The 23,721-nt window shown below is 42.7% G+C and overlaps 1 protein-coding gene across 2 annotated transcripts in view; it reads right to left on the reverse strand.

Annotated features, from left to right (window-relative positions):
• Positions 1-23,721, reverse strand: part of robo4 (roundabout, axon guidance receptor, homolog 4 (Drosophila)) — a 157,701-nt gene that overhangs the window by 67,859 nt on the left and 66,121 nt on the right. For both annotated transcript variants that reach the window (XM_048562405.2, XM_048562406.2), the window contains exons 3-9: positions 20,434-20,591; positions 19,363-19,483; positions 18,670-18,808; positions 15,364-15,491; positions 13,813-13,937; positions 9,638-9,863; positions 7,031-7,152 (exon numbers count right to left, since the gene is read on the reverse strand). In XM_048562405.2, coding sequence (XP_048418362.2) covers positions 7,031-7,152; positions 9,638-9,863; positions 13,813-13,937; positions 15,364-15,491; positions 18,670-18,808; positions 19,363-19,483; positions 20,434-20,591 — 1,019 coding nt within the window. The remainder of the gene's footprint in view (positions 1-7,030; positions 7,153-9,637; positions 9,864-13,812; positions 13,938-15,363; positions 15,492-18,669; positions 18,809-19,362; positions 19,484-20,433; positions 20,592-23,721) is intronic.

The following is a 23,721-nucleotide window of genomic DNA, read 5'->3' on the forward strand; positions in this document are numbered from 1 at the left end:
AGTAGGCCATCTGGCCCCCATTCAATAAGACCATGGCTGATTTTTTCCTGGACTCAGCTCCAACTACCCACCCACTCACCATAAACCTGAATTCCTTCACTGTTCAGAAGTCCATCTTTGCATTAAAAACGTTCAACAAGGTACCTTCAGCTAATCACTGGGCAGACAATTCCACAGATTCGCAACCCTTTGGGAGAAGAAGTTCCTCCTCAACTCAGTCCTGAATCTGCTGCCGCTTATTTTGAGACTATGCCTCTAGTTCTAGTTTCATCCACCAGAAGAAACAACCTATAAGATCACCCCCTTCATTCTTCTAAATTCCAATGAGCACAGTCCCAGTCGATTTAATCTTTCCTCATTTTACTGCGTTTGATTTTGCAAGTCTGTTTACTCTTGATGTTTTCTGTGCTTGATTGGTTAAGCTATAGTTTCAAAAAAATAGCAAACTACTGTGGGAAGGGCTGGAAGCCAGAGCTAGGAGTATGGAAATTACTGTAAATAAAATCTATTTCACATGCAGAATCTAGTGTTTTCTCTACATAGCTCTGAGACATATAAAGTATACAAAAATGATCATTAGATTAATGGCGATCTAAGAGGTTGGCCAGTCTCCCTCTCTGACACTCCTGCAGTGACTCTGAGTCTGTTTATCCAGGGACGACCAAAATCAGGAGGGAAGGTCCCTGGACTGAGCTGAGTGAGCTAGGCAATAGAAATGATACTACAAATGGACTTGTCACCTCCACAAGTAGACAAGGCAGAATTCCTAACAAGTATTCACCAGATTTCAAGATAACTCTCTGCAGATAAAGATGATGCTACAGTGCAGTTCTGGGATTTTTGTTTATTTGACAATCAGTGCGCATTTCCTCGGTTGATTAATAAGGGTGCTGCATCAAGCCTTTGTCCTCATCCGCAGAGAGTTCTGGAAATACTCAGTGATAATGGGAACTGCAGATGCTGGAGAATCCAAGAAAAAATCATCCAGCCTCACATTTCATTATCTGGAAATATTCAACTGGAATTCAGTCACTGAAGTATCTGCTTGTTAAGTATGAGGGCTTAGTACCAGCATTCACTTGGCATGAAAATAGTAAGGGATTGGCTGACACTTACCATGGAAGACAGGTCTGTTCAATGGTAATCATCTTGCTCATTGTGCTGAAATAAAGATTCATAGTGTAGCTCTTTGCTTCACAGGAGTTCAGAATGATGGATTAAGGTACAACAAACTTGATTTATTATTGGTTGTCATGGTGCTTTTGAGCCCCAGGTATGTTCTGCAACATTGGTTGACCCTTATTTATAATTTCAGCTCATTTTATTTTGTTTTCCTCACTTTGGTTTCTTTGAATGTTGTCTTCTGAGGGTACAATATTCAATGAGTCCTCAAGTCACGAAGATGTACAGCACAAAAACAGACCTCTTGGTCCAACTCAGCCACGTCGACCAGATATCCCAAATTAATCTAGTCCCAGTTGCCAGCATTTGGCATATATCCCTCTAAACCCTTCCTTTTCATACACCCATCCAGATGCCTTTTAAATGCTGCAATTGTACCATTCTCTACCACTTCCTCTGGCAGCTCATTCCATCTACACACCAGCGTCTGCGTGAGAAAGTTGCCTTTTGGCTCCCTTTTAAATCTCACCTCTTTCAATTTAAACCCATGGCCTCCAGTTTTGGACTCCCCTACTCTGGCAAAATAACTTTGACTATTTACCCTGTCAATGCCCTCATGATTTTATAAACCACTAGAAGGTCAGTCCTCAGCCTCCAAAGTTCCAGGGAAAATAGCCCCAGCCTATTCAGCCTCTCCTTACAGCTCAATCCCTCCAACACTGGCAACATCCAAAACAAGGCATCAGGCATGGTGCTGACAAAGTCATGATGGCATTGCCACAGATATTCAGCAGGGTCCAAGCTGGGTGACAAAAGCCCAGCAATTTTCAGCACTCAACTTCAAAGCTGATATTTTCCAGCAGTTGGAACTAGATGGGAATCTCTCAGGAGTAATTTATGCCTCACAGAACATTAGGTTAGTCAGTTTCTATGGAAGTGGTGTGGTTTTGTCTATTTTTGTGATACACATGGTATTCTGTTGTGGGGGACTAGATGTGAGGAAACCAGTTTGCCACTGTCATTGTCATATCTTAGTCTATGTACCATTTTCAAACAAAATTTTAAGCTGAAATATAATAAAGAATAGCAGATGCTAGAGATCTGAAACAACAAAAATAGAAATTTCTGGAGAATTGCTCAATTGTTCTGGTAGGACCTACGGAGAGAAAACAGGGATGTTGGGGAATGGGGGGAAAAGGATTGAGCTGAGAGGTGGATAGCAGGACAAGAGAGAGAGAAAAAGGGTCAGCAGACAAATGGATCGTTTACATTAAGCCGGGGAAGAAGAGAAACTATATAGGTAATAATGGGGCCAGTGGGGCAGCACGGTGGCTCAGTGGTTAGCACTGCTGCCTCACCACACCAGGGACCAGAGTTTGATTCCACCCTCGGGCAGCTTTCTGTGTGGAGTTTGCAAGTTTTCCCTGTATCTGTGTGCGTTTCCTCCGGGTGTTCCTGTTTCCTCCCACAATCCAAAGGTATGCAGGCTAGGTGGATTGGCCACGCTAAATTGCCCATAGCGTTCAGGGATTTGTAGATTAGGGGCGTGGGTCTGGGTGGGATGCTCTGAGGGTCAGTGTGGACTTGGTGGCCAAAGGACCTGTTTCCACACTGTAGGGATTCTATGATGATGAGTAGGTGCAAATGGGTTGGCTATGATGTAAACAAGTTATTTCATGACAAAACCTAAGGTAGTGGGTAGGTCTTAAACAAGGAAGGGTGTGTTCTTGCTCTAAAATTGTTAAAGCCAACATGGAGTCCGGAAGGCTGTAAGGTGAGCTGCACTGGAGCACTGCAGTAGGCCTGAGACAGAGATGTTGGTTGGGGAACACAGTGTATTGAAGTGGCAGCAAAATGGGAACTCACAGTTATTTTTTACAGACAGAACATTGGAGTTTTGCAAAGCAGTCATCTAGACTGCATTGTGTCTGCAATGTGAGGGGAGACTGCGCTGTGAGGAGCCTTTAGCTGTTGTGTTTCTGGGGATGATCTACGACAGCATTGAACCAAATGCCATTACTAAGTCAAGGTCCATTGTACAAGAACAGAAGATGAACTCTTCCCTAAAATATATGTAGCACGTTAAAAACTACATGACAAAGATCTGTAATTTTCTGCTGAAGAACTGACTAGATAATGCTGCATCCACTTGTAATTGGATGGAATACGGTTTCTTCTTTCTTTTCTTAATAACTGTTCCAGGCCCGATCTTATTGTCTGCAAATGACCTTGATCTGTACTACAATTCCAATTTTTCATGTTTCCTCAACTATGAAAACCCATCTTAATTTAAAATAGAAATGTGTGTGTAATTATACACTTAAGTTTGTGAATTGTTACACAAAATCTAAGAGGGTATGTCTCAAAGTATAAAGTAAAGAATAAATATTTAGAAATGTCCAGCTAAGGACAGGAACTGCTATGAAATGGCTGTTACACATTGTGACACGAACTGCGTTCAAAACAGAAATTCTATAAACAGCCTGGATGTCTGATAGTATCTGTGCAGAGATAATTTAATTAATCAGAACCCAAATGAAAAAGTTGCAAACTGAAACATTAACTCTGTTACTCTCCACAGACACTGGAAGAATTGCTGAATATTTCCAGTGTTTTCTGTTTCTGCCCTGATTCCCACTACCCACAGTATTTTGCTTCTGGATTTGTGAGAAGATTTGGTGTCTCTGTGTGATGTCTGATGAGATTATCATGGATTAACATAAATAATATTTGCTTCACTGATTCTTTCACTGACATGTTGTAAAGATAGGACTGGATCTTTGATTGTGCACTTTAAAGATACGGTAACTTCTGCGTGGATTCCGTCAGGCCCAACGTGATCTAATGTGAACTAGGATATCGATCTTTCTGGTCTAATGAGAAGAGTGTTGCGCAGTTACACAATATGAAGTTTATTGAATTATGGCAACTATTTAAAGATTGCATGAATATGACCTATGTTACTCAGGGACTACTGGGAGCGCACGAGTCCTGGGTCTGTCTACTTCAAATTCTCCCTTTGTTCTCACCAAGTCCTGGTGACATTGGCACAGTGGGTGGTGGAGGATACATTGTAGCTCCTGTAAATCCTTCCTGAATCAGGAAGTCGGTGCTATTGACCCCATCACTGTGAACCACCATTGAGGCCGGATCTGGAAGTCAAGAACCTGTTGTTGCTGCCCCTCTCTCACCATCATCTGCATAATTGGCCTGGTTTCAAGCAATATTTATTCTGAGGTAGGGTAGGGTGGTGGTGATCATGTCAGATCTGCTGACGCTAGAGGCAGTCACAAAGGATAGTGTGTCAATTCAGCCAGCTTTAAATACAGAAGCACAGAAACTAGGAGCAGGAGTAGGCCATTTGGCCCTTTAAACCTGCTCTGCCATTCAATCTGATCATGGCTGATCATCCAACTCAGTGTCCTGTTCCAGCTTTCTCACATATCCTTGGATCCCTTTAGCCCTAAGAAGTATATTTATCGACTTGAAAGCATTCAATGGTTTTGCCTCAACCACTTTCCAGAGCAGAGAATTTCACAAGCTCAACAAAAACAAAGTTGCTGGAAAAGCTCAGCAGGTCCGGCAGCAACTGTGAAGGAAAAAAATACTGAGTTATCATTTCGGGTCCGGTGACCCTTCCTCAGAACTCAAGCGCTGCCAGACCTGCTGACTTCGTCCAGCAACTTTGTTTTTACTCCGAATTTACAGCATCCGCAGTTCTTTCGGTTTCGAAACCCAGTGTTATAGATTGACAGATCTGTCCCCACCAGTACTGTACCCCTTATTTACAAAGTGTCAGACTGTTCCATCAATGCTGTACCCCAGTGTTATACAGTGACAGACCTGTCCCCTACAGTACTGTACCCCAGTGTTATACAGCGACAGACCTGTCCCCACCAGTACTGTACCCCAGTGTTATACAGCGACAGACCTGTCCCGCACCGGTACTGTACCTCAGTGTTATACAGTGACAGACCTACCCCCTGCAGCACCATACCCCAGTGTTATACAGTGACAGACCTGTCCCATGCAATACTGTACCCCAGTGTGATACAGCGACAGACCTGTCCGCTACAGTACTGTATCCCAGTGTTATACAGTGACAGACCTGTCCCCTGCAGTACCGTACCTCAGTGTTATACAGTGACAGACCTGCTCCCTGCTGTACTGTACCCCAGTGTTATACAGCGACAGACCTGTCCCCACCAGTACTGTACCCCAGTGTTATACAGCGACAGACCTGTCCCGCACCGGTACTGTACCTCAGTGTTATACAGTGACAGACCTGCCCCCTGCAGCACCGTACCCCAGTGTTATACAGTGACAGACCTGTCCCATGCAGTACTGTACCCCAGTGTTATACAGTGACAGACCTGTCCCCTGCAGTACTGTGCCCCAGTGTTATACAGCGACAGACCTGTCCCGACCGGTACTGTACCCCAGTGTTATACAATGACAGACCTGTCCCCCACCGGTACTGTACCTCAGTGTTATACAGTGACAGCCATGTCCCCACCAGTACCGTACCTCAGTGTTATACAGTGACAGACCTGCCCCCGAAGTACCGTACCCCAGTGTTATACAGTGACAGAACTGTCCCCACCAGTACTATGCCCCAGTGTTATACAGTGACAGACCTGTCCCCTGCAGTACTGCGCCCCAGTGTTATACAGTGACAGACCTGTCCCCACCAGTACTGTACCCCAGTGTTATACAGCGGCAGACCTGTCCCCTGCACTACTGTGCCCGAGTGTTATACAGTGACAGACTTGTCCCCACCAGTACTGTGCCCCAGTGTTTTACAGTAACAGACCTGTCCGCACCAGTACTGTACCCCAGCGTTATACAGTGACAGACCTGTCCCCACCGGTACTGTACCCCAGTGTTATACAGCGACAGATCTGTGCCCACCAGCACTGAATCCCAGGCTTAGACAAAGAAAGAACAAAAACAAAGTTGCTGGAAAAAGTCAGCAAGTCTGGTAGCATCTGTGAAGGAGAAAACAGAGTTAACATTTCGGGTCCGGTGACCCTTCCTCAGAACTCAAGTGCTGCCAGACCTGCTGAGTTTGCCCAGCAACTTTGTTTTTGTTCCAAGTTTATATCTTCTGCAGTTCTTTCGGTTTTTAATTTCACAGGCTCCCCACTCTGCGGCTGAAGAAATCCCTCCTCACTCTTGAAGGCCATTTCAGTTCTCGCAGACGTCAGTTTTATAGAAGGCTTTCTAACCTTCACTCCTTATTCCCACCCACTTCCCATTCTACCTCGTATGCTCATGTCACCTGATACCATCGATACAAACACTCACCCAATATGCACTATGAGGAAATCTCAGGGGCCAAATGGAGAAGAAAAGTAATTATGACTCTAATGATGAAAGAGGGCTTACACACTTGAAAGAAAACACATGCATGAAAACTATTTAAAGATTTTAAAACACCTCAAGTGAGTAATACATTTTTAAAATAACAAATTTATATTTGTAACTGATCAAAGATAGCCACTCCTTTAATAACCTATTAATATTGATAATCTCATTGTTTGGTCTTTTGGTTTGAGTTCTCAGGGTCTCATTGTCCCTTAAATGCCTTTGCCGTAGTTTATGTATATTTTAACAATCGCCTTTTACTTACAGACTAACTCCTTACTGCTCAGAGTTTTTCCCCTGTGAGATCTCTGTCCAGCTCTGCCTCACTCATGTCATCTTCCATCACATTTCCATCCTGACCTCCTAGGCTCATGCTGTTAACCTATTACTTCACACTGACATTGACGTTAACTTTTTCCCAAATTCCAGATTTCTTAATTGAATTTTATTCCTCACAGTGGAACTGATTAGATGTTTTCAGGGCCCTAATTGGCTCAGATTCACTGTACACATTGCATTCCTTATCAGTTTGTAATCATACCTTGTAACCTTTAATGATGCCGTTGTGAGACTCGGGAGGAGGGGGTTCCCAGCTGATCACAATACTGCCATTCCTACTTTCTGTCGTTGCTACAATCACGCTATGGGGAGCAGCATCTGGCACTGAATGTAAAACACAGGAGACACCAGGTTAACAGCAAATACCAAGCCCTCACATATGAGCAAGAAATGTCCAACCTGACAGTGAAAGATAGATTCTCAAGAATGAATCACTTTTAAAAATATAATGCATGAGGATTACCCTTTGGAAAGCTCCAAAATATTGACATTCAATGTGGGTCTGCACCTGGAATTCCCAAATGCTGTGCTCCTGTATCTATCACCATAAGCATGCTAAAAATCAGACCACAGGAAAAGAGAACAAATCATCTAGAACTGATATTTCTGCTTTTTAAAAATTCTTTCATGAGATTCTGCTATCGCTGACTAGAGCCGCATTTGTTCTCCTGAAGATGATGACGATGAGCTGCCTTCTTGAACTGCTGTAGTCAAAGTGGTCTAAGTACCAAAATAGTGCTTTTGGAAGAAAGTTCCAAGATTTTGACCCAGTTACAGTCAGGATGTCATGTGGTTTACAAGGGCAGTGGTGTTACCATCTGCTACCGTTGTCTACCAAGATGGTAGATGGTGTAGGTATGGAAGGTGCTGATGAAAGAGAATTGAAGGAATGTTGCAGGGAATTGTATGTCAGTGGTGAAGGAATTGAATGTTCGCAGTGGAGGATGGGCTAGCAAACAACCAGGTTGCTTTGTTCTGAGCGGCATTGAGCTTCTTGAGTGTTGTTGAAGCTGGACTCACTCAGGAACCTAGAGAATATTCCATTACACTCCTGAATTGTGCTGTTTAGAAAGTAGTCAGTAGGGAGTCAGGAAATGAGTTAATTGTAGCAGAATTCTCAGGCTGTAGCTGCTTCAGTTATACCTCCTGTACCTTTGATGTTCACTTATTCTACTGATGTTGGGACAACTGTCCAAAAGGAGTCTTAGTAATACAAGATATTTAAAACAAAACACTGACATGACAACTCTAGTGACATCCTAGAATATGAATAGAAACGCAGATGCAAAGTAAGAAAGAACTTGCATTAAATTGCACAATGAAAATTCAAATGCTATGTGTTTACAATCAGATAATCTAATTTTGTGATGTTGTTTGAGGGCGAAATACTATTTTCTACTTTGCAAAATGCCAAGAGCTGTTTAAATAGAGTTGGAAGTAACTCTATTGATGGCAATGGTTTTCTCTCAGTTATAAGGTTCTGGATTGAAGTCTCACTGCAGGCATGAACACAAAATTCTTGGCTGATCGAGTGCAGCACAGAGGAAGCGTTACACCGTTTGAGATTCTATCTTTCAGTTGTTGAATTAAACCAAAGCACCATTGGTCTACTTGGGTGGATATACATAACCCCATTGCATTATTTCGAAGTAGAACAGATTTACCCCAGCATCCTGGCCAATACTTAACTCACAGCCAACATGAAAAGAAGAATTGGTTGTTATTCCATTGTTACTTGTCAGAATTGACTGAATGTGAATTGGTTGAGTGTGTTAGATTATGGTTGCAAAAGAGGTCCACTGAAAAGCAAGCAGGTCGAGCAAAGGCATAGGAGGTGGACTCCCTCCGTCCTGGAGGTGGTGTGAATGGGAAATAATTGGGTAATTTGGCCTGGCCAGATACACTTCACCTTTTTGCTGCAGCTCAATTATGTTTTGGGCAAGAAGATCGCTGGGAGGGCTTTTTCAACTGGCCACTAAATAAGATGCTTAGCTGGTCAATTAGAGTACATTTTAGTGCCTCACCTCACCATCTCTCTAATCCTCTGCCTCCCCAACAGGCAAGAAAGTTGGCTAGTTTCCCGGCTGAAAAACTGCAGTGACCTACTGGAGTTGGTAGGTAGGTGGAGCTCCATTTTCCCTGATCAGATTACAGGCAAGAATGGGAAGATAGGAAATGTTGTCTGGAAGCTATGCTGATGTCTTTTCCATTGTCCACCTCCCCTGCAAAACCCTTGCCCCGCAAACCCAAACTCACAACAAAAAGATAAAAATAACTTGCCCTTTATGCCACAGGACTGCGGACTAGGCCTCGACTGGTGGTTATGACACAGAGCCTGTCAGCCAATCAGAAGTGACACAAGACACCAGTGTTAAAGTCTGTGATAGGCTGAGAAACTTGCTGCCACTCACCAGTCAGCTTCCAATGAGGCGATGGTCATGTCATTGGGTGCATTATGCACCTTACAGGCACACCCAACACTTAATCACAAAAAGGAGAGATTTCCACCACTGGGCTAACTTCATATCTGAGAAAGGCACCTTTAACAATGTTGAATTCATCCAGTGCTGCATTGAAGCATCTGCCAAAACTCTTCATACAAATGTTTGAATGGGATTTTAACACAACCTTCTGACTCAGAATCAAGCGTGTTATCAACTGAACCACACTATTACAGCATCAGAGTACTGGAGAGAGGCCACAAAACTCCTTGGCCTGTATTTCAAGTATGTGTGTACGTTCTAGACATGAACAGTCTAGCCCCAATCTCCCCTAACTGCTATTACCCCATTGTAGGTAGAAATCTCACCTTCCTCAGGAACCTTTCCATGCACCGTGTTGCTGTCTGGACTGCGGAACCTAGCACTGTATGCCTGAACCTTGAACTCATACATGTAGCCCCTCTTCAGGGAAGTCAGCACCGTGCTTCTCTCGAGGGGATAGGTAACCTGCTGCTCCATCCATTCCACAGGCAAAGGCATCAAAAAACGAAAGGAAACTATAAATCCCTCAATGTTTTGAGATGGGGAAATAACCTGTCAAAGCCAGATAGGAGAGAAAACGGAATGAGTTTTGTGTAGTTGAGTAAACCATTGGGTAAGACAAATGGTTTTGACCATTAGGCTTAAATACTTGGCCTCAAAGAGAAAATTCACATGGAATGACTAGGATTGCCAAGGCAAAATTGAACTTGTGAAATGTTGTAGTATGAGGGATAAAATTCTATCAATATCCAACCATTTCCATGTCCTGGTTACTATTTCATGGTTACCTTGCAATTTGCTCTCTACCCAGTTCATGCTCTTCATAATCTTATACTCTTCAATCAGGGGTCCGCTCAACCTTCTCTGCTCCATACAAAACAACCTGAGCCTATTCAGGCCCTCTTCACGGCTAAAATGGCCCATCCCAGTCAACATCTGGTACATCTCCTTTGCACCCCAGTGCAACCACATTCTTCCTATTGCGCAATGGCCAAAACTGCACAATACTCCAGCTTTGGCCTAACCAAAGTTCTGTACAGCTCCAACATAATTTGCCTCCTTTTATACCTATGCCTCAATTGATAAAGACAAGAACCCCTTATGGCTTCCTAACTACGCTATTAACTTGTCTAGCCATCTGCATGTATCTGTGGATAAGCATCCCAAAGATCTCTCTGTTCTGCTGAGCCGACTAGTGTTTTACTTGTCATTGAGCACTCCCTTGTCTTGTTACTTGTCTTGTATTGTTACTTCTTCCAAAGTGCATTACCTTATACTTATCTGGGTTAAATACCATCTGCTGCTGATTTGCCCACCTCTATTTATATATTTCTATGCTTTAGACCTTCTTTCTCACTGTCAACCACCCGGTCAATCTTTGTATCATCTCCAAGTTTGCTTGTCATCCCCTTTAGATGCATATCTACAACATCTATATACATCATGAACAATAAGGGACCCAGCTCTGATCCCTGTACTACAGCACTGCATAATGGGCTCCAGTCTCACAAATAGCCTTCTATCAACACCATCTGTCAAGTGCCACTAAGTCAAGTTTCAATCTAATTTGTTGTTACCCTGGATCTCATGGGCCTTTTTTATCACCTTTTTTATCAGTCACCCATGTGGGACATTGTCAAAGACCTTACTGAAATCCGTACAAAATACATCCACTGCCCTACCCTCATCTGCACAAGTGGTCTCCTCCTTAAAAAGTTCAAACAGATTTGCTACCATAACCTCCCTCTGACAAAGCCATGCTGACTATTCCTCATCAAATCTTGCCTCTTCAAACAGAGACTGAATTTCTCCTTCAGAATTTTTTCCAACTTTTTCCCTAATGCTCACTGGCCTGCAATTCCCTTATTCAACTCTAGCGCCTTTCTTGAATAGTGGAAGCACATTAATTGTCCTCCAGTCTTCTGGCATCTTTCCTGTGGCAAGAGAAGAATTAAATATTTGAGTCGGGGCCCCAGTGATTTTCTCCCTCATCTCCCATTGCAACCTTGGATACGACTCATCCAGAGTTGGGGACCTGTCTACTTTTAAGCTCATGGAAACCTTCATTACCCCCCGACTCCCAATATTAATCTGCTCAAGGACCTCACCGTCCATATTTTCAAATTCTGTGCCTACATTCTCCTTCTCCCAAGTGAAGACAGATGTGAAGTACTCACTTAACACTTGGAGAGCACGGTGCTCAGTGGTTAGCAATGCTGCCTCACACACCAGGCACCCAGGTGTGATCCCACCCTCAGGTGAATGTCTGTGTGGAGTTTTCACATTCTCCCCCTGTCTGAGTGGGTTTCTGCAGTATGCTCCAGTTTCCTCCCACAATCCAAAGATATATAGGGTAGCGTGGATTGGCCATGCTAAATTGCCCATAGTGGCCAGGGGCTGTGTAGGCTAGGTAGATTAGTCATGGAAATGCAGGGCTACAGGCATCGGTTGGCAGACGGTGGGTCTAGGTGGGATGCTCTTTCGAGAGGTGGTGTGGACTTGATGGGGTGAATGGCCAGCTTCTACACTGTAGGGGATTCTATGATTCTGTCTAACTTTACCAATGTCCTCCAGCTACACGCACAGATTTTTCTCTTGGTTCCTTCACGTTGTTATTGTCTTCCCCTCAAAGTACTTGTAGGATATCTTGGACTCTCCTTAACTTCGCCCACTGGTGCTTTTACATGCTCTCTCTTTCCTCTCCTATTTATGCCCCCTCAACATTCTATACTCCACTATGGTCTCTGTTGATTTCCTCCCCTTGTACATGTTGTATGCTTCTCTTTCCCATTTCAACCAGTTCTGAATTTTCCTACACATCCAGAGTTTTCTGGGCTTACTGCTCCTACATTTCACAGCAAAGGGAACATGTTAAATCAGTACTCCTCCCGATTCTCTTCTGAACACTCCCCACTGTTCTGCTGCCAATATTCCCAGAAGTAGCAACCCTCAGTCTGCTTTGGTCAAGTCCCAAGATATCCCAATGTGCAATCCTGAGTACAATGTGAGGTTCCATGCCAGCATATAATGAATAATGAACAATGCAATGAATAATGAACATGTTTGATATTGGGTTTAATGAAGGTTAAAGCTCCCTTGAGGTATATATAATTTAACTACATCATAAACTAAATGTAGGGTTAAGATCCTGAAGCAAGTAATGTCTTTATGATTTGCTTTACAATAAGGAGTAGAAGAGTCTCTTTTACATAAGTTCACTCAAATGCTTGCTGTGTCAAAACGAACATACAATCAAGTTGAATTATTCTCATTTACTTTATCTCCTTAGGGACTTGATTAGCTACTGATCTAATCTTCAAATTTGAGGAACGCCAAAATTTTCACTCATTTCCCAAATAAGAAAGCACTTCGGGAAATACAGAACTATAGAATTGTTGAAGCACTAAAGCACGAACTCTCAGAGTTAGCGATTCAGCTAGAAGCATTCTCTTGCCTTATCCACCAAACACTGTGCATTCTTCCTTTTCACGCAACTGTCTAATTCCCAGCAGACGAACATGATTGAACCTCCCTGCACCACACTCTCAGGGATTGCATCATGGACATACAAATTAGGAACAGATGTAGGTCATTCAGCCCCTGTGCTCGCTCCACCAATCAATAAGATCATGGACAATCTGATTGCAATCTTAGTCAATGTCATGTGGCCCAAGCTTTCTTGTGTTTATTCCACCCGAGTAGCTTGCTAGGCCATATCAGAGAGCAGTTAAGAATCAAGTACATTGCTGTGGGTCTGGAGTCACATTAAGTGCAAGCCAGACCAGCTAAGGACACCAGTTTCCTTCCCTGAAAGTTTTTAGTGAATCAGATTTTTTTTGCCAATAATTGACATTGGTTCATGGTCAACATTAGACTCCTAACTCTAGATTTTTTTTCTTTTTGTTGAATTCAATTTCTCCCACCCACCATGGCAGGATTCAAACCCAGGTCCCCTGCACATTATCTGGATCTCTGAATTAACAGTTTAGTGATAACGACATGGCACCTTTGCCTCCCCTGAAGATGGCTATAACTGTCATCTACCAAAACATAACATCTGTACATTTGTATTAAATTCCCCTCTTGACAAATAATAATGTTCTACTTATTTTCCTAATTACTTGTTGTACCCACACACTAATCTTTTGCAATTAATGCACCAGAATACTCAGATCCCTCTGCATCTCAGAGCTTTGCAATTTCTCACCAATTAGACAATACACTGCTTTATTATTCTTCCTGCCAAAGTGGACATCTCCCACATTATACATCATTTGCCACATTTTCGTCCACTCACTTAACCTGTCTGCCTGTTTTAGTAACCTCCTTTTGACAACTTACTTTACAACTTATCATAGGGTCATTACTGAATTTGGCTACCATACCTTAGTCCCTTCACTGCAGACTTACAGTGCACTCGGTACGGAATGAGCCCAGTAGCAATCAGATACAGAGTAAAATAGTAAGTTCTTGAAAGTTAGGCATAGAAACCAACACCCACCTTCCAGTGGAGATAGGCATGTGCAGATGATGGAAGGACAGTCACATTGTCAAGGTAAATCCTAGCATCCGACAGTTCCCGGTGAGTGTCTTTCTCCTTGTCTCTCCAACCTGAATCAACAGCATCTAAAAGGTAATAAAAACTCAAATCATGAACTAGTTGGGGCAATGTGGGATCTACTGCAAGCATAATAATATCCCTCCTAAACAGATATATAGAAAGCGGGACATAACACTAGCGCTTCGTCGGAGGCTCACTGATGATGTTACCTAGAATGGTGACGAAACGTCTGAAAACTAACCTTCCAGCTCAGCGAGCAAACTCACATCCAGAATATCCCTCCTTTCCAACCTTGATGGGTATTTTCAACATTGACTGTTTGGACTTAATGTTTCTGTATTGAACTTGGTCCATTTTAAACATACAGAATAGAGGATAAGAAAGGTCTAATTGGTCCATCAAGTCTGTTTCCTGTCACCTTGGTGCACTGTGTCTCCTCAAAAAAGTAACCATGGGTCTTTCTGAGAGACATGAGGTGAATAAAAAATAATTTAAGGGAAGGAGAATTCAAAACATCCTCTTCAATCTCTGAAAGCAAGCACTCAAGTTCAAGAAAACCATGGTTACTGGATATGCCATCTCCCCACAGAGAGAGGTGATGCCCTTGTGGTATTATTGCGGAACTGTTCATCCAGAAACCCAGGTAATGCTCTGGGAACTTGGATTCGAAACTCACCATGGCAGACGGTCGAATTGAATTTAGTAAAAGAGAATCTGGAATTAAGAGTTTAATGATGACAATGAATCCATTGCTGATTGTCAGATAAAACCCATCTGGTTCACTAATGTCCTTCAGGGAAGGAAACTGCTATCCTTACCTGGTCTGGCCTACATGTGACTCCAGTCCCACAGCAATGTGGTTGCCTCTTAACTGCCGTCTGGGCAATTAGGGATGGGCAATAAATGCTGCCCTAGCCATCAATGTCGTCATTCCATGAATGGGTTATAAAAAAATCTAGCAAACCTCCACATGCTGTTGTGCCAGCCACAGGCCTGTCTAGCTCCCTTTTTAAGATTTAAAGTGATTCTGAACTCACAGCGTGAACCAGCAACTTACTGCAATGGTTACATACATTTTGTGAAACATGAAATCCTTCATTCTAATCCAGTACTATGCTGACAGAACTTATACCTTCTGCTACTCTTCCTTAGCCCATTTAAATCCACCAGCCTAAGCACATGGACCAAATTTCATGGTTTCAGTATTGTCAGGATTTTAATAATTCTCGTCAAATACTGTTATGCATTTTTAACGAATAGCTGTACAAAACTAACATGGCAGCCAAGGATCTTTAAACTCCTCTCCCTACTCTTTTATGAGGTCGCTTATGTGACAATCACTCTTACCTTATTATTCAGATTTTTTTAAGCACATTAAACTTTAAAGCTTCATGTCATTTTTTCACCAGCATCTTTGGCAGAATATGGTTTCAGGCTTTTACTGAGCCTCCTTATTGGCTACAAGTCAATCATTTCAAATGTAAAGCCTACCTTGCACAAAGAGAGAGACGGACACAGTGGCTGAACCCACCAGGTTCTCTGCTAGGCAGGTGTAGTGGCCTGCGTCATCAAGAGTGCTGTAATGTATCTTCATTGTGTTGTCAGAGTTCACCTCGTACCTGTTGGATGAAGACTATCGTCAGAGCACAGACAGAAATGTTTACTGCCTTCCATATTCAGCTCCAAGAGCTATCCCATGTTGTCGTGTCGAATCTGAACGGGACCAAGCAACTTTAAAGCACCTCCCTATTCATGCGAAATCAAACAGATGTTAGAAGCTAACCCTCTGCTACTCTCTGGTGCTGGCCTGGTCTGCTGCATTCCTCCAGCTCCACGCTGTGTTGTCTCTGACTCCAGCATCAGCAGTTCTTGCTATCTTAGAAGATAAGTGAAGGCTAAATGAATATTTTAACAAGTCCAAAGCTAAGAGCAACAGTTTTCATTTTAGCTTGGCTACTGAGGAAGAGCTGCAATGTCAATAAGACATCAAACGATCAAACTGGGTGGCATGGACTAACTGGGCCGAAGGGCCTGTTTCCATGCTGTAGACTTTTATAACCTTGGTCTGATCATAAAAGATTCCAAAAATGATTTGAAAGAAGACAGCCAGGAGCAGGCAGGTGGGACTAGTTTACTTCGGGATTATGTTTGGCATGGACTGGTTGGGCCGAAAGGTCTGTTTCCATGCTGTTTGACTCTGACTGTATGACACTTAATTTCTCCCTGGTATCCTGAGCAATTTTTATCCCTTGGTGTAGACGTGAAACAGCTGAGCAAGGACAAAGACTCAGGAGGCAGGCAGAATTCAGGCACGTGGCAGTTTTTATTCAACCAGTCACCGGATCATTTCAGGGAAAGGGCCAGAGACTCTCGTGCAATCTGGCCTTGATGTGAAGACGCAGTTATCCCCACAATCTTTAGTTCAGATCGGAAGAGAGGTCAATGACATTCTGCTTTTCACAGTGGGATACAGTATGTTTATGCATTTTTTATTACAATAATCACATACAACATGATTACTGGGCCCTTCCCAATATCTTATACATCCAGTCCTATGAAAAACCTAATCGATGATGGATACTACTATGAGCAGCCCTAGGTTCCCCGTGATCTCATGATGTTTAACAGATATTGTCATCACCAGGCCTTGGGATCTTTCCATCCGTTCTATTAATTCACATCCTAAAGTTCCTGGCTGTATTCCTTCAGACATGTCCCAGACTTACTAATCTGTAAGGACTGCTTGAATTCTGTTGTTCATTCTATTCATTTGCTATCTCTATCAAATTCTGTTGCTCTTGTTGTATTTTCTCACTGTCGTAATTTTAAAAAAATACAAAAGCCAGCTGATTCTTACTAATTGCTATAAGATTCATATTATTAATACTATTATAAAGTTAGGCTTACATAAAGTTTTTTTATATCTATCCCTACTGTTGGCACTCTTAAGCTAATGAGTTGTGAACAATTTATTTCTTACAGGATGTGCTAGGTTTCCTTTAATGATAAAGGAAAGCTTCCTGAGACTTTCACATCCATATTTGAATCCAATCCCCTGATGTTTTTAGTTAACTTTGTATTTTGTCATATATGTGTATTTATAATTACGTTGAAATCCAACTCTGTGATTATCTGAGGTCAAAAGTCCCATGACGCCAGGTTATAGTCTAACAGGTTTATTTGAATACACAAATTAAAAACCAAAAGAACTGAGGATGCTGTGAATCAGAGACAAAAACAGAAGTTGCTGTAAAAGCTCAGCAGGTCTGGCAACATCTGCGAAGAAAAAAAAAGTATCGGAGTTAACGTTTCGGGTCAGCTCTGAGGAAGGGTCAACAGATCCGAAATGTTAACTCTGGCTTTTTCCTTCACTGATGCCGCCAGAGCTGCTGAGCTTTTCCAGCAACTTCTGTTTTTGTTGTTGTACTTGAATACACTAGCTTTCGAAGCTTTGCTCCTTCCTCAGGTATAGTGAGAGAAGAAGTATGAAGACACAGAATTTAGATGCAAAAGATGAAAGCATTTACACAACTGATGTGAACGTATTGAATAAACCTAAAATAGCTGGCTGACTCCCTCCTGTCACATCTTTAATCAGTTGGAAAGGAGATACAGGTTTCAATTGATTAAAACGCAAATCCCAGTATTTCTTTCAAGTCATTGCCTCAAGATAACTAAACATTTTATCAGTCTATGCAAGAGATGACATCTCAGGTCAGACAATGCATTTTAGGTGTGAGGCCTTATTTAGAATCTGTCTATGTTTTAACCTGGAGTCAAACTGGTTTTATTTCCAAAGCAGAAATTTATAGTATGCCCCACTGACTGACTGTATCTACAAACTGTGTGCTTTTTGAACAAAATCGAATCCGCAAATACAAATCTGCAAATGCAAATTCACCCTGTATATTTATTTCTGTGTGTGTGTGTGTGTGTGTGTGTGTGTGTGTGTGTGTGTGTGTGTGTGTGTGTGTGTGTGTTGTGTGGCGGGGTCATCTGTCATGTGACATGATCTTGCTCTGTGTTATTGTGTGTCCTGAAGTCAACCTTGGAGAACGTTTACCAGAAGATCTGACACCAAATGCCTTTGATAGCTGAAGTGTCCTCCCACTGGGAGGAACATGCCTTGTCCTTACTAACTCTGTTCACCTAATGGGACAACATCCTTTCATTAATGAGACTAGAATCAATCACTATGGTAATTTCATGTACTTGTTTGGTCTTCTGGATTTTATTTTGTGAACCATAATCCCATTGGTTCATTTGTGTTTGTTTTTGCAGGAGTTCATTTTCCCCTCAATGTTTGCTACAAATCTTACAAATCTGTCCGTGAATGTTTCTTATCAAGCTGTCTGTAACAAATCTTTTTGCAGCTGTTGTGAGTGCAAGGCTCCCTTTTGACTCGGAACAACAAGCTCCCCCTCCCAAAGGAATCATTATGTCTCACTTAAATGCTGGAGCAGGCTTTTAATTCTGTTTAACCACTTGTCAGCCAGGGATAGAGGGATAGTTTAGCTGCCGGCCATCTTGTGTCTCTCAAATATAGGCGTCCCTAACACTTGATAATTCTGCCTGCATTTTTTCCTACAATATCATATGACTAAATTTCCAATGTACTCTATTGGCAATAAAGCATTTGAGAGTGCTGAGGATATGGATGATTGCAAATACAACTTTATTTTTTGTTTCCTTTCCAAATTGTTCTGGAGCAACAGTCAAATAAATGGGCTTTAATTTGAGGAGTACATTCGAGTTCGTGACCTGGGCTCACAGCAATTAGAGCCAATCCTCACTCACCTCCCTGTGGGAAGGTTGCCATTTTCCTTCAACCAGTGTACACGCGGCATTGGGTCACCACGGACCTCGCAGGAAAATGTCACGGTATCCCCAGCTCTTACTGTCACATCACTCGGCCTCTGGACAAAGGTTGGCTTTTCTGGAGTGTGATAGAAACAGAGTTACGGGGTTGCCAACAGAAGGAAGTGAATCCAAGCTGCACCTTCCCCCACTTCTTAAACCCAGGCTAAATGACAGCTGCTCGACTGGGGAGTGATTCACATTTTAATACAAAATCTGAACTACAACAGCATTGTGGTAGATTCAGGCACTGGATGAGTTAGAAGCTGGAATCTTATCTACATTCAATATATAGAAGAGGGGTTTGACCCACTGGTTTATTGTGAAACACTCAAAAGGTAGTAGGGAGGCAGTGCCGTGTTGGCAACGGCAGATTGAGGCAATGTCTAATTGTTCAAATGGATCCCATTACATTGCTGAAAGCTGAGAACGGAGTTCTCCAGAAGTTCACCAACATTTCATCAATATTACCAAAACAGAATATCCAGTCATTCCCATGTCCAATGGAGTAATCTTGCATGCTTGTCATCACACATCATTCTAATAACACATATCCTTGTTACTACCAACTTTATTCTCAATATTTAGTGAAGGGGTTTTGCACGCTGGTATTAATTGTAAGTTTGCTCCTACCTAGTATGGACACATGTGCAGCCCTACTCTCCCGATGTCCCACTTTATTCATTGCTACACAGATGTACACTCCCGAATCACTCCAGTGAGTTTGGGAAATGATGAGTTTGCTGACAGTGATCTGCAGGAGAAGCCAAAACATGGAGCTGAAGCAAAGTCCAAAACGGCAAAAGCTTTCCTGATGACATTCCCTCGTTAAACAGGTACAGCACAAGATTCATTAATAGAAAAAGGACAGCTGCAGTTACAAAACAGCGGATCAGTCAACTTATTCAGCAGTATAAGTTGCATTTCCTGGGATTCCCAGAATTTGAGTCACGGTATCATATTTTTTGATTAGACCAGTTGTCTATCAATGTTCTTATGTTCAATGTGATAAATTGTTCAACATTGTTTTAAAAAAGAAGTCAAAAGTCAAAGTTTTCTCAATTTGGAGAAGAATAGGTGTTTGCTGTTAAAATGAAACAAGAAAGATACAAAAAAAAGCAGAAGCAGATCGTTCAGCTCATTGAGGCTACCATACCATTTAATATGAACTTGGCTGATCTTCAAATTTATCCTTGCAGGAAATCCCAACGAACTATGAGCTCCCAAGCTCCCACGTCATGCAAAAGAGACTCCTGACTTGAACATATTTCTTTCTTCTCTTAGTATTTATGTATGTCATGCCTAGCAAGCGCGAATGATCTGTGTTAAAAGCTAAACCAAATATCTTCAATTATTATTGGTGTGGCTATGAGCATACTCAAGACTGTACAGCAAGAGCTGCCCAGCTATGGAGTCACCGCCAACAGGAGGCATTTTGTTTTAGAAATTGCAAACACAGACTGGTTAAATTTTGTCTGTACTGTGCAAATTTCCTGGTTTAGATAAGTGAGGATGCGACTTACAGAGGGTGTGGTACATCAGATGAAACAAACTCTCCTCAATTGGTTTCTCTTGAGGTTGAGTTTGTGAACCTTGCACATTGCAATGCCCTTCCAATTCACAGCAGGTAACAGACATCATTAAAAAGCCTTAGTGTCCTCTACAGCTGGGCCAGGTCAGGTATGGAACAATTGATGGACTCACTCTGTAGCGCTCGTCTTTTTCATTCAGAGGTGCTCCATTCTTCTTCCATGTGACAGTGGGCTCTGGATAGCCTCGAGGTGGCAGGCATTCTATTTCTGCCTGTTCTCCCAGTGCCACCACCACATCACTTGGCTGCAGTCTAAACTCGTCCCGCAAGGCTGAAATGAAATAAGGTCATGAGCATAGGTGTGCTTAATCTCTAGGCATACATGCAATGTTTCTGAGGGAAAGACCATTGAAGAAGGCCCTGTGCTAAACATTGTGCTTAGGCATCATCAACCTTCCATTGACAGACTATACAAAGCATGAGAATGGTCACTGCCATGACATGACATGCTTATATTATTCAGTCCTTGAATGGGGCAACACACTTTGGGGACATGATGTTAACCAATGCAGCACCACCCTGCTCCACTGGAGGCTTCTCTACCCTCCCTTTGCCAATTCCCTCAATCCTGCCTCACCTCAAGTTACCTCTTCCCAGGGGTCAGTCTCCATCTCAAACATTCACCTCTTGCTCCCCATCACTAGTGCAATTCTAGGCGACATCAGGTGGGAACCAATGTCCAGTCAAGCAAATGAGGCCGAAAAGCCTAAAACGGCCCAGGCCTTACTCTGAACTAATCCCCTCTGGCCCTGAATCCTGTTTGAATATTCCCCTTTTATAACTGGGTCTCTGTGCATGGTGTGTGGATGACAGTTGCCCTCAGATTTACCTCAAGGCCAGAAGCTTGTGTGCCCGACATTCCTCTAGAATTTGTGTTTGAAATCTCAGATGAAACTCTAAGGTTGTATTGAGAGACTTCCCTTTCAGAGCAGGTCTCCTTCTGCTAGTGAACTGAGATCCTTCTGGCTATGTTGGTGATTAAGGGTCAGGATGGCTACACCTCCTAAAAGGTCACCTGAAGCTGAAAGGGAAAATCCTCTGGTGTTTCCACCAACATTCTTCAACTGTCCTCTTAGATGGATGGAAAAGACCTCACGGCACTATTTCAAAGACAAACTACTCCTCAGTCAGTGGAACTATTGATGTGTCACCACTTGAGGATCTCCGACTGGCCTCAGCACTCTGCCCACAACTGTTAATTGAACAGCAAATATATTCTCTGGCATTGAATTGTCAATTGCAGGAAAAATCATGTTCAAGGGTCTATTGTCAAGACAACACTTAGTTGAGGCTTGCATTTGATTGCTACGCAGGGATCCTGATCTCATTCAGAAAATTCAGTCCCTATCCACCAACCCTTGAGCAACAATTATTCCAGAAAATTCCCCAGGACCTCACTTCAAATAGAAAAGTAACTGAGGTGAGAATCTGTCTTACAGGACTCAACAAGATGATGAGATTGAGCATGTTGCTGTGATGACTCATGGAACTGAGTGTGGATCTCAGGATGAGGTGTGAGCAGCTGTCTGTGGAATGTTGAACATCACAGAGATCCTGGGAGGATTCAAAACATGAGGGATGAAATTTGAGTTGGAATTGATACGGGGTGAGTCTGAGCTGGAAGCAATCACTGAGGAACGTGATGTGCCTGTGAAAACGAGTTTTAGCAAATACTGGGTCAAACACCAGGAGCAACAATGAAATTAATGATGGTGGGCAAGAAAAAGGATTTGCATGGAAATCCCATCACAAAGAGAAGGAGAACTCCTTCAAGATGGGAATGCCTGGAAGAGATGTGGCAGTGAGTTAATACTAAATAAAAACTAAAAGAGCTGCGGAAGCTGCAAATCAGTAACAAAAACAGAAGTTGCTGGAAAAGCTCAGCAGGTTTAGCAGCATCTGTGAAGGGAAATCAGAGTTAACATTTTTGGTCCTTAGTCTGAGGAAGGATCACCAAACTCAAAATATCAACTTTGATTTCTCTCCACAGATGCTGCCAGACCTGCTGAGCTTTTCCAGCAACTTCTGCTTTCGTTTCTGATTTACAGCATCCACAGTTCATTCTGTTTTTATTCTGGGTTAAGACATTGCTCAATTCTGGATAAGGAATGTGTTGATGATAACAGTGAGAGCAGCTCCAGCTGCTACAGGATCAAAGAGCAGAAGAGCAACTTGGCCGACTTTTGTCTACTGTAGGGATACAAAAGTCTTCCTCCTCTGGACATTCCCACCATGCTCCCCCTCTCTCCAAACCCCACTGCAAAAAATCCTCCACTGACACAGAAAGCCTGTGTGACCTCATCCTTTGAGCCCTGAAGCATACTGCATGGGGCTGCTCTGTGGTCAGACCATGCTTTCACTGGAAATGCATGTTTCCACACATACCATTCCCTGAAAATGCTGACAAATGTTGCTAGTACGCGAGCTACAGATTTCTGACTCAACAACTTCAGGCCACATCAAATTACAGCAATCAGCAACTAGGAACAAAACTGTGTGTTAAATTTGGACTTTTAAATGAATAGACTACCTCTATTTGGGGTAGTTTTCACCCTCTGGCCAAAATTAACCAGCTTTCACTTCAGCATCAAGGTGCAATGAGGGCTGTGAGCCAGCAGAGGGATTCTCAGTCCTGATAAACATTGATCATGTTTAACATTTGGGCACTCAGGGGAATTTATTACCATAGCAACAGCTTCTCAAACAGAGGATAACTTTTCTCTAGCTGTAATACACAGCAAACAGCTCCTTTTCTCATCACACTGCAACACAACTAAAAATGGAACTTAGGTTAACTTAACAAACAAGAAATAGCTCTGCAATAAGACCCAAGGGTGGATGTGGAGTTTGGTGGCAACATTTAAATAATTGCTATATGGGACCAGACAGCAGTCATTGCAATGAGCAGCACACTTGTTTCCCAATGTAGTCAGTCACAAGCAGTGCTCCTTCAAGCAATTGACACCATTTAGTTTTTCCTGGGAACTTAGTGATTTGTGAGGCACAAAGTAATTTCATCTCCAGAACAGCCAAATATGTTTCATAAGTAAGGAAGTTAATATCTTCTCCATGGCGAATGAGGTGGGAGAGCTATTTAAGCAGCCTGGAGGTTAGAGTGACCCTGCTGCCTCCACTTGGAGGTAAGATTCTTCACGGTCTTCCTGCCCATTGACTATTTGTTCATTTAATGTTACCTCCTTGCCGCCTTTCACATGATAAGCAGCTGCAAGGGTGGCTTGTTCAGTTCAGTGCTATCCATGATTTCAACAAAACTTTTTCACTTTACCCAGGGCCAGCAGGAGATGGGTTATGCAAGACCTCCCTTGGGTAGAAGCTTGAACTTCTTAGCTGCTACACCCTGCCAAACCAGGCAGCAACTTTCGCCATAACGGGCAAGTTCC

The sequence above is a fragment of the Stegostoma tigrinum genome, chromosome 32, assembly GCF_030684315.1.
Source record: "Stegostoma tigrinum isolate sSteTig4 chromosome 32, sSteTig4.hap1, whole genome shotgun sequence".
In the NCBI taxonomy this organism is placed as follows: domain Eukaryota; kingdom Metazoa; phylum Chordata; class Chondrichthyes; order Orectolobiformes; family Stegostomatidae; genus Stegostoma; species Stegostoma tigrinum.